Source organism: Arvicola amphibius, chromosome 8, assembly GCF_903992535.2.
Source record: "Arvicola amphibius chromosome 8, mArvAmp1.2, whole genome shotgun sequence".
In the NCBI taxonomy this organism is placed as follows: Eukaryota; Metazoa; Chordata; class Mammalia; order Rodentia; family Cricetidae; genus Arvicola; species Arvicola amphibius.
This window is the reverse complement of record NC_052054.1, coordinates 104,340,943-104,355,156: the sequence shown is the minus strand read 5'-3', so window position 1 is coordinate 104,355,156 and position 14,214 is coordinate 104,340,943. Positions and strand designations below refer to the sequence as shown.

The 14,214-nt window shown below is 46.8% G+C and overlaps 1 protein-coding gene across 1 annotated transcript in view; it reads left to right on the top strand.

Moving 5' to 3' along the window:
- Inpp5d (inositol polyphosphate-5-phosphatase D) overlaps positions 1-14,214 on the top strand; it is a 112,292-nt gene that overhangs the window by 74,900 nt on the left and 23,178 nt on the right. Inside the window, exons 10-15 of the mRNA XM_038339125.1 lie at positions 6,742-6,848; positions 9,140-9,242; positions 10,858-11,054; positions 11,418-11,535; positions 12,505-12,601; positions 13,114-13,252. Of these exons, the coding sequence (XP_038195053.1) occupies positions 6,742-6,848; positions 9,140-9,242; positions 10,858-11,054; positions 11,418-11,535; positions 12,505-12,601; positions 13,114-13,252 (761 nt within the window). The remainder of the gene's footprint in view (positions 1-6,741; positions 6,849-9,139; positions 9,243-10,857; positions 11,055-11,417; positions 11,536-12,504; positions 12,602-13,113; positions 13,253-14,214) is intronic.

Genomic DNA, 14,214 nt, shown 5'->3' with positions numbered 1-14,214 from the left:
GCTGTAAGGACAGAACGGAATGGGGGTGGGGTGGGGTGGGGAGATGGACTAGGAAAAAGAGCCTCCGGGCTCACAGCATCAGGGCAGGGCTCCGCCTTACTGCGTCCAGTTGGGGGGCGGCAGATGGTTTGAGCAGGAAGCCTGTGCCGGAAGCGGCTAGCTTAGACAAGTGTACACCACTTGCGCAGGGAGAGTAGGTCAAGAGAGCCATTGCAGCAGGGTCACTGGTGACAGCTAATGAGGTCACACTGGGCTCCTGAGAAGTGTCAAGAACTGAGTTTCGGTGCTGGGTGCTGTGGTCACTGTGACAGCTATGTGATTTACCGCCCATGCTGCTTAGACAGATTCGCCTGTTCCACACTGTACCCATGTTCTAGAGCCTCATGTGTGCCTTCATGTAGATTTCTCTATCAATCAAAATAAATAAATAAAAAGAAAATATTGAGAGAGACGAGGGAGAGAGAGGGGATTCCTTTCTGTGGATGTTTTGTTTTATTTGGTTGGTTAGTTTTTTGTTTCTCTTTTCTTTTTTTTTAAAACAGAGGCTGTTTTCTGAGCTAGTTTTGAATTCACTGTGTCGCTGAGGTTTAGAATTCCCAGTGCTCCTGACACCAGCTCTGTATTGCATTCCATTCTATTTCTCACTGGTTTCAAGAAAGCAGAAAATACAAATAAGCAGATGTTTAAAGCAAAATCCTATGTTGCCAGATGACCTTGGACTTCCTCCCCTCCCAGATGCTTGCTTTTCAAATAGTGCTAGGCTCTGTGTGGTGGTGCGGCCTTTTAATTCCAGCACTTAGAAGGCGGAACAGGCAGCTCTTCACGAATTCAATGCCAGTGTCATCTACACGGTGAGCCTTGGGCCAGCCAGGGCTGCATAATGAGACCCTGTCTCAAAAAAAAAAAAAAAAAATTAGCAACAATAGTGCAAGCTGTGCATTGCGGTACCCATCTACAATCTCAGCACTTGGGGACTTTGTCCTTTCCTTTTTATAAATTTGTGCACACGCATGTGTGTGTGTGTGTGTGTGTTGTGCATGTGTGCATGCATGCGTGTGTGCACATGTGCGTGTGTGTGCATGAGCGCAGATGACCAGAAGAGGCTTTGGATTCCCTAGAGTGGAGTCACAGACTGTTGTAAACTGCTTGACATGGGTCCTGGCAGCCTAGCTCGTGTCCTCTGCAGGAGATACATATTCTCTTAACCACTGAGCCTCTCCAGCCTGCACTTTAAATGAGGGCACAAACATTTCATCCTGCATCATACAAAAGGGCCAACACTGACGATCTCAGACCCCCACCAAAACCCAGAAATTTCATGATTCAACCTCATAACTGCAAGCCTCCGTTGTCCCCACTTCAGCTTACAAAGATGTAATAGTGGCGTCCGTACTGAAACCTATTTTTAATTGGAAATGGCTCAAGGTTAGGTGTCTTGCTTAGTTCTATGTCTTTATTCTTCCGAGCTTGCAGCAATGAAGGGAGCATTGGGACAAGATGGCAACAATGAATGAAAAGACAGAACCCACGGGGGAATGAGTCCTGTGGATAAAGAGAAGATGGACTATGAGATAAGAACATAAGACTGCGAAATAGGCTGGAGAGCTGGCTCCGCACTAAGAGCACTGGCCCTTCTTTCTGGAGACCCAGGTTTTACTCCAGCCCAGACACGACAGCTCTCAACCATCTGCGTCCCCAGTTCTGAGGAACCAGCTGCCCTCTTCGAACCTCCATGGGTTCTGCATACGTTTGGTGCACAGATACACATTTGGTGCACATACATTTGGTGCACATACATTTGGTGCACAGATACGTGCAGGCAGAACATCCATAGCTGGGTGTGGTAGTGCATGCCTTTAATCACTTGGGAACCAGAAGCAGGTGGATCTCTGAGTTCAGGGCCAGCCTGGTCTACAGAACAAGTTCGAGGACAGCCAGGGCCACAGAGACCCTGTCTCAAAAATTAAAAATAATAATAATAAATAATATTAATTAGGCAGAGGCAGGCGGATCTCTGAGTTCGAGGCCAGCCTGATCTACAAGAGCTAGTTCCAGGACAGGCTCTAGAAACTACAGGGAAACCCTGTCTCGAAAAACCAAAACAAAAAACAAAAAACAAAAAAAAATAATATTAATTAAAGCCAGGAGTGGTGGCACATGCCTTTAATCCCAGCATTTGGGAGGCAGAGGCGGGTGGATTTCTGTGAGTTTGAGGACAGGCTAGTCTATGTAGAGAGTTCAAGAACTGTCAGAAGAGGAAAGAAAAAGGAAAAACTACTCTGCACAGAGGCAGGGGGATCAGGAATTCAAGCCAGCCTTGACTATACAGAACCTTGTTTCAAAAATCCAAAAAGAAGTTAGGCGGTAGTAGTGCACACCTTTGATCCCAGCAGTCAGGAGGCAGAGACAGGCAGATCTCTGAGTTCAGGGCCAGCCTGGTCTACAAGAACTAGTTCCAGGACAGGCTCCAAAAGCTACAGAGGAGCCCTATCTTGAAAAACCAAATAATAATAATCCAAAAACAAATAAATCGATTTTTAAAACTGAAAATTTTAAGATTGAAATTGAAAGAGCTGGAGGTAGCTCTCAGTTGCAAAGTGCTTGTCTATCGTGTGAGGCCCCCAGTGCTGCCAAAAATAGAATAAACACAGCAAAAGAGTTAATAGGTAAAAATTCAAAGGAAGCCCTCAGGAGGAGGGTTTGTTTTTGTCTTTTGAGGCAGAGTCTAATGACCTGGGCTAGCCTGCAACTCACTGTATTGTTCAGGCTAGCCTCAGACTTGACCCGATAGTGGTGTTCCTCGCTCAGTCTCCGGACACACACCATGGTGCAGAGCATGCTTTTCTAAACTGATGCACTAGCCCAGGGAATTCATACCCGTAACAAGTGTTAGTAAAAGAACCCAGAAAAGCATGTCGCCGAATAGCACGTGTGTCCAGGTTGAGAATGTCCCCAGTGTTCAGAATAGCAGATACCTCCGACAGAGGGGACGCCCACTACACTGGGTTCTGTGGAAAGGCCCCAGACTTCCGGAGTGAGACAGAATACAGACTATGTTAGGCATTCCTCAGCTTCTGTGGGTGCTGAGTACTCCCAGGACTCAGCATGGGACCCCATATGGTGTCTGCCGCTAGGCTTAGCTGCAGATAAGGACTCCGAAAAAGAACTCTAATAGAACTCAGGAACTATAGCAGAGCTTGACAAATAGGAGTCTATAACACTAAAAAGCTTCTGACCAGCAAGGGAAAACAGTTAACAGGGTAAATAGGCAGCCGTTCATCTGGCAGGGGATTAATATCATGGTGCTATCCGCACAGCCATGTTGATCATAGCCACATCCATTATAGCCAAGTTAGGGAATTGGCCTTAGTGCCCATCGGCGAATGAAGAAAATGTTCCTGTAGGCAGTGGACTAGACAAGGAGATACCATTTACAGGAAAACGGGTGGAACTGGGGACGAGAAAAAGGGAAGGAGGACAAAAGAGAGACCGAGAGGAAGGACTGCTGGGAAAAGATGACCAAGATGGGGGAGAGAAGGAGGGCAGCACAGAGTAACTGTGGACTGATCCGGGCACGTCACGTGCGTGAGGGAAGACGGCACAATAAATGGGTCTGTTAATTATGCCAATTTAAAGGTCAGGTGAGTTTTAGAAACTAAGTGAGATACTACTGTGTCCAAACTGAAGGTGTAAACAAAGAAAGAGGAAGGGAGGTGAGAAAGAAGGTCCGGAGAGAGGGGCAGGGGAGTCGATTTCAGGGTGTTGAAGAAGGAAGGCCACCTGCCCTAGAGGTTCTGGGAAAGTGCTGATCACTGGACACGGCCCACAGGGAAGTGCTTAGTCACGTGAGAATGAGTGTTACAAACTGGGGGGGGGGGGCAGGGGAAGAGTTCCCATCAAGGAAAGCCCATAGCACAGAGTTAGGGCAGAGGCTCAGAGTGCAGGGTGACCCACAGCACCAGCGGAACAGAAGAGAGCAGGGCAATTGTACAATTACAGAAACCCAGGAAACATTTAATATTTTTATTCCTTGAGAATTTCATACACATTCACAATGTGTTTTGATCATCTTCACCCTCACATTCCTCCCCTAAGTCCTCTTAGATCCACCCCCCAACTTTGTGTACTCTGAGTCCAATTTGTGCTGCCCCTATGTTTGTGGGAGTGAGACCATCCCCAGGATCTTGGTACCTACCAGTGGCCGTACCTTAAAGAAAGCTGTATTTCTCTTCCCCAGCAGCTGGCTGTCAGTAGCCCCTCAGCTGAGGGTCCGTTCTTGAGCCCCAACTCAGGAAAACCTGTTATTTAGGGAAAGAAGAGCAAAGAAAAAGACAAGTACCAGTCTGTCAGGAGCCTCATCATCGTCATGGTGATATAACATTGGGTGTTTATCCAGCAAAAATGGGATGTTGGAAAGATGGTGGGGAAAACGAAATTATGTTTGATAAGGAATCAGGGGGGTACAAGGTTGTATGTGTGAACAACAGCAACAAAACCTAAACCTTCACTTCTATGGTAGAAAGCTAATGTGTAATAGGAACTTTTTCCTGTGTTGTGTATGTGTGTATGGAGGTTGTGTGTGTGTGTGCGTGTGTGCGTGTGCGTGTGTTGTGCCTGAGTGGGCATGAGCTGTGGCTGTGTGCTGTGTGGAGCTCAGAGGACAACTTCCGGGAGTCAATCTTGTTTTCTACGTCATTTCTGGTCTTTTCTGCCACTTGTACATTCTCCTGGCTGGCCGGCTCAGGAGTTTCCAGGTAATTCTGTCTCCACCCCTGTAGGAACACAGCATGCAACTGAATCTAGATTTTTATTAAAGTTCTGGAGATTCGAATTCAGGTCACTGAGGCAAATGATATTACATTTTACTCACTGAGCCGCCTCCTGACCCCAGAAAACATTTTTCAAATGAAACCTCAGGAAACTGGAAGCAAGCAGAGGATTTTGTTTGTTTTGTTTTTCCTGACAGGGTTTCTCTGTAGCTTTTGGAGTCAGTCCTGGAACTTGCTCCTATAGACCAGGCTGGCCTCGAACTCACAGAGATCTGCTTGCCTTCGCCTCCCCAGGGCTGGGATTAAAGGCGTGCGCCACCCCACCTGGCCTTTTTTAGAAACATATGAGATATGTTTTTAGAAACATATGGAGAGTTGGCTCGGGTGTTAAGGGTACTTGTGCTTGCAGAGGACCTAGTTTCTATTCCCATAACCCACATGGTGGCTAACAACCTTTATCTGTAGCTCCAGTCAACCTGGAGGAATCTAATGCCCCCTTCTGACCTTCAAGGGTACTGCATGTATGTGGTTCACAGACACATGTAGGCAAAACAACCATGCACATAATATAAAAAAATATAGGGGCTGGAGAGAAGACTCAGAGGTTAAAAGCATTGGCTGCTCTTCCAGAGGTCCTGAGTTCAATTCCCAGCAACCATATGGTGGCTCACAGCCATCTGTAATTTGATCAGGTTCTCTCTTCTGGCATGCAGACAGAGTACTGTATACATAATGAATAAATTTTTAAAAATTAAAATAAAAAAGGAACAAGAAACATGGGATAAATTTCAAAAGAGTTCATTGGGAAGGGTCCTATTAACTAAAGGGGAAAAGCCTTGTGGAATGATTTGATGATTTGTTTCTTTCTTTCTTTTTTTTTTTTTTTTTTTTTTTGGTTTTTTGAGATAGGGTTTCTCTGTATAGCCTTGACTATCCTGGAACTCGCTCTATAGGCCGAGCTGGCCTCAAATTCAGAGATCCATCAGTCTCTGCCTCCCAAATGCTGAGATTAAAGGCGTGCACCACCACCACCACCCTGCTGCTCATTTTTAGTTTTATCTTTATTATTTTCAGTTGTGAGTATGTGTCTGTGTATGTGAGTGCAGGTGTCCCCAAGAGGACAGAGGAGTCACATCCCTCTGGAACTGGAGTTTACAGGTGGTTGCAAATTGCCTGATGTGGATGCTGGGATTTGAACTCAGGTCCTCTGAAAGAACAGTTCATGCTCTTACCTGCTGAGCATGGTACGCAGCCTTTCAACTTTTTATAAAAATGAAAACTAACCTGGGTGGTCGTGGTGCATGCATTTAATCCCCGCATTCAGGAGGCAGAGGTAGACAGGTCTCTGTGCGTTTGAGCTACAGCGTGAAGTCCAAGACAGGTTCCAAAGCTACACAGAGAAACCCTGTCTCAAAAAAAAAAAAAAAAAAAAAAAAAAAAAAAAAAAAAAAAAGGAAACTACAAATTTGGGGGGTTTTGTTGTTTTTGTTTTGTGTTTTGTTTTTTAAGACAGGGTTTTTCTGTAACTTTGGAGTCTATCCTGGAGCTAGCTCTCATAGACCAGGCTGGCTTCGAACTCACAGAGATCCGCCTGCCTCTGCCTCCCTAGTGTTGGGATTAAAGGCCTGTGCCACCACCACTAAGCTTTGTTTTGTTTTGTTCTGTTCTGTTTTGGTTTTGGAAACTACAAGTTTTATGTGAGTTTTTCCACAAATTAAGCAAGACGGGAGGGGGGAAGCAGAGTGGCCTGGAAGGAGGGAGATCACAGGATGGGTGGGTGAGTTGCATGGTCTGTGTACTGAAGCCACTTCTAGATGGTCCTGGGTTCCACGCTTCTCAAGAGTGAGCCCCTGGAGCTTAGTCCAGGAAGGCAAGGGTCAGCTTGAGGGTTGGGCACCTAGAATGCAGTGGACCTTGGGCACAGTGATTGAAAGAACAGATGATAACTCTACAAACTTCTGGCTTTCTGAAGTCCTGCAGCTCATCAAGTCCCAGAAGTTTCTGAACAAGCTGGTGATTTTGGTGGAGACAGAGAAGGAGAAAATCCTGAGGAAGGAATATGTTTTTGCTGACTCTAAAGTAAGTGACAATAAGTATCTACTGTAGGACAAGAAGGGACATGTGTCTTGAGGGCTGGGATGTGTCAGGGGGTTGCAGTCATAAGCTCCCTGGGTTGTAAAACACCCTTTTCACACCTGGGAAGCTGAACTTAGGTGGTCAGGACCTGGGCTGGCTGTGATTTGCCGAGTTCTGGTTCCTCTGCCCCAGGATTGTGAGCGCTGTCTCCCAGCGGAGAGAAGGCATCCCTTGCCTCATGCCTGGTGCCGAGCTGGCCAGGAGGCTTCTATTACCGGTGTCTCTTGGCTAGATTTAGGACCCCTTTGGGTCAGCTTTGGTTTGAAAGATGAGTGCTTCCTTGTGATGACTTCTGTTTTAAAACTGCCCCCACCCTGTGGAAGTAAGATGCCTCCACCATCACTGGCTGACAGAGGAAGAGGCACTATGGGCCACGAGGAAAACCCCTGGATGTGCCTCATCCCAGCCAGATGTGGGTTCCCTGTCCCTTGATTGCTCACCACAGAAATCACCTCAAATGGGCTGAGTCCCACCTAGAGGCCTTGCTGACCATGCTCATCAGTACCATTTATTTGAGGCAGTAAAAAATGCATGGCAGAGCATATAGGATGTGTATCCTGGCGTGTATGGCTGCCCCTGCCTGTCAGATACTGGAGACAAGCTAATGGAGCGGGGTGGGGATCGGGGGGGCTCCCAGTTCAGTCTGACAGAGGTAATCCCCGCCAAGTCCCCTAGGTGTCTATTTTCACCTGTCCTGGGAGTGATTATGAGGGTATAGCTCCAGGCATGGGCTGACAGGGACAACGGTGACCCAATCCAGACTGATGGAAAAAGCAATATGAGGTCACACGACTGGGCAGTGTTCTGGGCTTCAGGAGCACAGGTCCAAAACTAGTTATTGCTACCCTGTTTCTGCCCCATTTAAAGGGTTGAGACACCGACTCTTAAGCCATCCCCAGCTAAAGGCAGGTTTCAATAAAGAAGCCATTGGTAAGTCCTGATAAGCTGGTGTTTTTGGAGTGGGCAGTTGTGAGCCTTACAACAACGAGGCTGAATCATATAAAATTGTTGGCTTTGTAACCAGGGGCACCAGGAATCCGGCCTTTCATATTGCACTACTGGGAATTTCGTGTGCCTTCATCTAAAACCTGCTGCCCTATTGCCAACAGCCCTCTTGACTAAGAAGGACAAATTGGCTTCATGCCCCACTGTGAACACAGGGAAAAATAAGCGTAAAAGATTAGGGAGGCTCCTTTCTCAATGCATTCTTTTGCCTTTGCTTAGTTTCGTTAAATTTTCTTTTTAAAGAAGATTGGGTTTACGTATTTGGAGGTGGGGCTTGCATATGCCACAGCGCATGTGGGGAGGTCAGAGGACAGCTCTCAGGAGTCAGTCCTGTTTATCTACCGTGTGAGTCCCAAGGGTTAAACTCAGCTCCACAGCAAACGCCTTCACCCACTGAGCCATTGCATTGGCCCTAGTTTCTTTAAATTTTCCATCATTGAATAAGCAATTCAATATCATTGGTTTAAAAAAAAGGAATAGCTTATACAAATAATCAAGAGTTTAAGCAAAAACAGCACTCACTGTTAACTCTGAACGATATATCCCCTTCCAGGTGTCTTTAGGGTTTTTTTTTCCTCTATTCTTATGTTCTGGTTTGGCTTGGGCTTTTTTGAGACAGGATTTTGCAGTGTAGCCGTGTCTAGCCTGATACTCACTATGTGGCACAGGCTGACCTTGAACTTGTGGCAGTCTTCTAACTTCAACCTTCCGTGTATTGGGGTTCAAGGCACGAATTCCCATGCCCCACATGTTTTTTTTTTAAGATGGAAGTGTCGTGGTAGCACTCAGACCATGGCCACGTCTCTGTGGCTCAAGTACTTCTGTACCATAATTTTAAAACTCCATGGAGTTCTAGCTTAGGGATGGTGCACAACATAGTTACTTGTGGGTCCTCTACCTATGGACACACTGCAGTGCCCTGATGTGGTTGGATCTTGGTGTAGCTCCTACATTTTGGCTTCAAATCACAAGGAATGGCAATGGAATGGCTGGGTCCAAGAAGCCACATGCTCATGGCTTCAAACACTGCTCTCCAGATGGTTGTTCTTCTCATTTATAGTGATATAGATCTCCATCTGTGATGTGATATATATATATATATGTATATATATATATATATGTATTATATAAAACACCCCTCAGTATGTTTAAACTGGCACATCCGTTGTAGAGGCCACTGTGCAGGGAGGTGGAGGTCCTTCTCAGTGTGTCTTCCCTTCCTCCTTCAGAAGAGAGAAGGCTTCTGCCAACTACTGCAACAGATGAAGAACAAGCATTCAGAGCAGCCAGAGCCCGACATGATCACCATCTTCATTGGCACTTGGAACATGGGTGGGTCCCTTTGCCCCCCGCCCTCCTACCAGTTTTGCTTGGATCCACCTTCCTGCCTCAGCATCCGCAAATGGCACAAGGGGGCACCTCCATCTCTCACTCAGAGTCCTGGTCTCTATCCCATCTGTACAACCTCTTTTCTAAAGAGTTCTACCTCTGTCCAATGATGGTGAATAAGAAAAACGGGCTTTAGGACTCGTGCACCCCAAGAACAGTCACAGTAGATTACTCTATAACTTGACAAAGGGCCACAGGTCTTGAAGAAAGAAGTCTGACCCTGGGAGGGTATGAGGTATTATGTAGGGAGGAGGTGAGGGGAGAGAGAGAGAGATCAGTGGGTGGATGGATGGATGGATGGATGGATGGATAAATGGTCCTAAGTTTAAATTCCATATAAATAATGTATGTTTTTAGCATAGGTGTATGGATAGAAGCATTATATATATATATATATGTGTGTGTGTGTGTGTGTGTGTGTGTGTGTGTGTGTATATATAATATGTGCTAAATATATGGTAACATATTTCATATGATAAATATATAAGTAAAATAAATAGTTATTTAGTAGAAGTACTCAGCTAGAAATAAAAGCTAAGGAACAATATGTGTATGTGTGTGTGTGTTTAAATATATATACTATATATTTATATATAGTTATATAACCATATATTATTATACTAAATATATGCATTATACTAACTGTCAATTATACTGGATAATGTTTTGGTATAAATATTGAGCTAGAAATAAGTAGTCAGAAGATGTCCAGTTAAATCTGACTCTCAGACAGACAACTATTGCATAGGGAATACTTATTCTAAATCACCCATCTATCAGAAATTCAAATTTAACAGGTATCTTAGTCTACTATTAACCCCTAGGCTCTCACGCCCAGGGGATCATGCATGTGACATAAGGATGGGAAAGTCTTCCTATGTGGTCACTGACAGTCCTGGGGAGCAGAGTTTGGCAGTGACTGTTATTCGGGTCCTGGCTTCCTGTCTCTCTGCTGGCCAAGAGACGTACACCTCTTTGGAGTGTGGGGAGAAAGAACAACTACTCATCCTTAGGGCGTCTCCAGAAGTAGATCTCCCATCATTCCTTGAAGGAGCTGCTCCCACTCATTTTTCCAAATGGAAGCCGAGGAACATGGCATGCTCTTCCTGTTCCCCTGTTGAGCACCTCTTTGTCTCAGTTCTTAGCTGAATGTCACTTCCTCCCAGGAAGCCTTTGGTGTTTCCTGGCAGTGGCATAGAAGTCTCCATCCTGAACATGTCACTCAGATTGGAACTTTAAACTCCTGTGTGACAGAGCCACATCTCATGTGTTTTTGCTGCCCTAGAGCCTAGGACATGTTTGTCAACCTGTTCAGCTAGATCGGGGCTCCATAGAGGATCCCCCAGTGTTCCCATTCTTGGAAATGTGATATTATCTTTGCAACAAGATCTCACTGAACTTTGACCATTGCTGATATGTAAGGTGGGCGTTCTTCATCTAGGGCATTTGCCTCAGTAATTTTTGTAATGATATGATCTTCCTCCCCGTTTTGAATCCCCCTGATGCCCTTGACCTGACCTGCCTTTAACTCACTTGGTGTTGGGTTTTGCTGTTGAAGGTAACGCACCCCCTCCCAAGAAGATCACGTCCTGGTTTCTCTCCAAGGGACAGGGAAAGACACGGGATGACTCTGCTGATTATATCCCCCATGATATCTACGTGATTGGCACCCAGGAGGACCCTCTTGGAGAGAAGGAGTGGCTGGAGATACTCAGGCACTCCCTGCAAGAAGTCACCAGCATGACATTTAAAACAGTGAGCAGCTGGCCCAGGCTGGGGAGGGGAAGACAACATGCTTTTCCAAGCACCAAAGATGCATAGGAAGGAGCTCAGTGGTTCCCCCATTTTCAGAGCTAAAGATATGCATCCAGGGGCCATCCTTAGAAGTTGATAGGGTCCTCCTGAGTCCTCCACCTTCCCCACTCCTGCGTAAAAGGATAATATTTACCTCCTGGAAGTATCTTCAGCCCCAGGTCTCATCTGTAAGGCGCTGTGTCTCATTCTTAAGCTAGGGATTACAAGACGGAGTGTTTTACTCCCAGGGTGAGAGCTGGGGTGAGTCCCTTTGGAACGCTCAGGGTTCCAACACTACGCATCATTTCCCACCACCACCACCAGGTCGCTATCCACACACTCTGGAACATTCGCATAGTGGTGCTTGCCAAGCCAGAGCATGAGAATCGGATCAGCCACATCTGCACTGACAATGTGAAGACAGGCATCGCCAACACCCTAGGTGAGCCTAGAGGGGAGTCCCTTTCCTGTGAATGCTGAATCTCTTCCTTCTCTTGGCAGTGTCCCCAGATTAAACCCTGAGAGTCCTGCCCTGGGATCCCTTAGTCTTTTTTAGCAAATCCAGATGGTTTCCCCTGCAAAAACTCATCCAGGGTCTTTACCAGCTCTAGAGAGCTGGTTAAAATGTGGATTTTGATTTAGTAAGTCTCAGGTGGTTTCCAAAGTGCCATTGGTCATAGATTCTGATACTCCCTTCAGAACCCAGTGGTAGAGAGTGCTTGCTTAGTATATGCAAGGTTCTGGGTTGGGTCCCCAGCACCAAAAGAAAATTAAACAGGTAATCTCCCACCCGCCAAAATATATATGCTGTTTTGGTTGGTGGTGGGCCCCGGTCTACCAACTCTTTGCCTTCTAGGGTTTGCCAAGCATATATTTTTAAGCCCTAGAATCTCCGATTCAGGCGTCTTCAGTGGACTCCCTGGGGCTATAGTGCTGCCCTCAGGAACATACTTTAAGAATCACTAATGTAAAAAATATTAAAACATCAGCAGCAAAGTGTGTGTGTGTGTGTGAGCTAGAGGGGGTGTGTAAAGGTTTTTGATCCCACTCGAGACCCTGGTGGATAGTCAGTTTACTCACCTGGGGGGCACCCCCAAATCCCAAGCTGCTTTGGTCCTCCCTGTCTTGTATCTGTTCAGTACAAGTGACCCCCAACATCCCCATACCCAGAAATGGATGACAGCAACCTCCTCCCTCCTTCCTCAATTCTATATAGAAAATCACAAAGCTGGTACCATCTGCCTGTCACTGGCATATCCTGCCCCTTGTGACCTGTCTTCTTTCCTCTCTTTCCTCAGCCTGCTTCCCTTACTCTTTGTTAACAGTGTTTGTGCCCTTTACCTCAGCTTCTGACCCCTTGACCAGTCTGCCTGGCTGACATTCTGCTTCTTCTCTTTCTTCCCTTCCTCAGGAAACAAGGGAGCTGTGGGGGTATCCTTCATGTTCAATGGAACCTCCTTGGGGTTTGTCAACAGCCACTTAACTTCTGGAAGTGAAAAAAAACTCAGGTAATGACATTTGTCCCCTCTAATGGCCCAAGCCCTCTGCACACCCAGACGTTTTGCTCAGCCTTAGCCTCAGACCTTCTGGGCCTCTGTTGTTTAAACAAAGACAACTGTATCCTAGTATAGATCTAGGTATATGTGACTCTTATCTGGAGGACAGAAAAGATACTTATGTCATTAACCCAATAGGCCCCTTAAACCTGGTCCATTTCTAAAGGAAAACACCCCTCAGGAGCATCCTATACCTTGAAGTTTGTTCTGTTTCAAGTAACCCTGTCATGACCATAACCATCTGGTACATTTACTGATCCTGTTTCCTGATGGGTAGCTTCCTGCTTGGGACCTAGACTCTGTGATCCCAGTGGGGTCTCCCAGGTGCGCTCAGGAGCCCACTAAGACAGAACTAGAGTGTAAGTCTCCATTTCCCACCTGCCACCCCTGACCTCCAGTCATGGCAGAGTGAGGACAGTGATCCATGCGAGACGTGCCAGATGGCCCTTGTTTCCCTGCATTAGGCGAAATCAGAACTATATGAACATCCTGCGGTTCCTGGCCCTGGGAGACAAGAAGCTGAGTCCGTTTAACATCACTCACCGGTTCACCCACCTCTTCTGGCTTGGGGATCTCAACTACCGTGTGGAGCTGCCCACCTGGGTAAGGAGAACCCGCCTTGGGAGGAACTGTGGAGCCGCCCAGGAGTCTGCTCCAGACAGAAGAGCAGAGAGACACAGGAACACTCAGAAACAGGCTAAGGCAGCAGCTCCTCTCTGGGACTCCATTCAGCTCCTGTCTCGAAGCCTTTGTCTTTCTTTACAGTTCCTTCCTGGTTATGTCTATTTTGCCCCCGGATTTCAGGGGCCACCCCTCATCACTGCCACTGTCATTCCTGTCAGCCAGCCAGCGGTAGCTGGGCTTGGTCAGGAAGCACAGGCAACTTGGGGGGCCAGCTCACTTATTTCAACAAATTATGGGGATCATTAGTGGATCTAAAGCATTGTTTGCCTTCCTGCAGAAAGGGGACCGATCGATGTGACCACAGGATGAATCTAGAACCCACGCAGCTGTTTTTCATGCTCATAAGAGTTGAAGCAGGAGACAGCGTGGGGTGGAACAATGAGTGTCAGAACTTCTGTCTAGAAGTCGGGGTTAGCAGCCTGTTTCCCTCCCACTGAGGGACTTGAATGCATCCCCACACTTCTAGTCCTGTGAGGGACAAAGGGGACACAGCAGGAGCTAACCCTGTTTTACAGTCAAGTACACAGAGAGGCTAGGAAGACTGCTGAGAGCAGAGCGCACATCATTTATAGTTGTGGTTGAACCTCTGGTGTCCCTTTATCCCAAGCATTTCTCCATGTGACCCCATGTCTCTGAGCCATCTCTGGGCCTTCAGCCACCATCACAGCTCTGTAGACTGTGAGCATCTGCAGCCAGCTCAGCATACCTTCCTCACTAGAGATCCCCAGGTGATTCCTCCCTGGGAATGAACACGCAGGTAGGAACGTGGGAAGAGTTCACGTCCTGACCCTCCTGGGGAAGAGTTGCCACATCTCCTCCCTCACCTGGGCAGGAACCTGGTTCAAAGTCACAGAGAAGTAGACAGGAGGGAGGACTGCAGG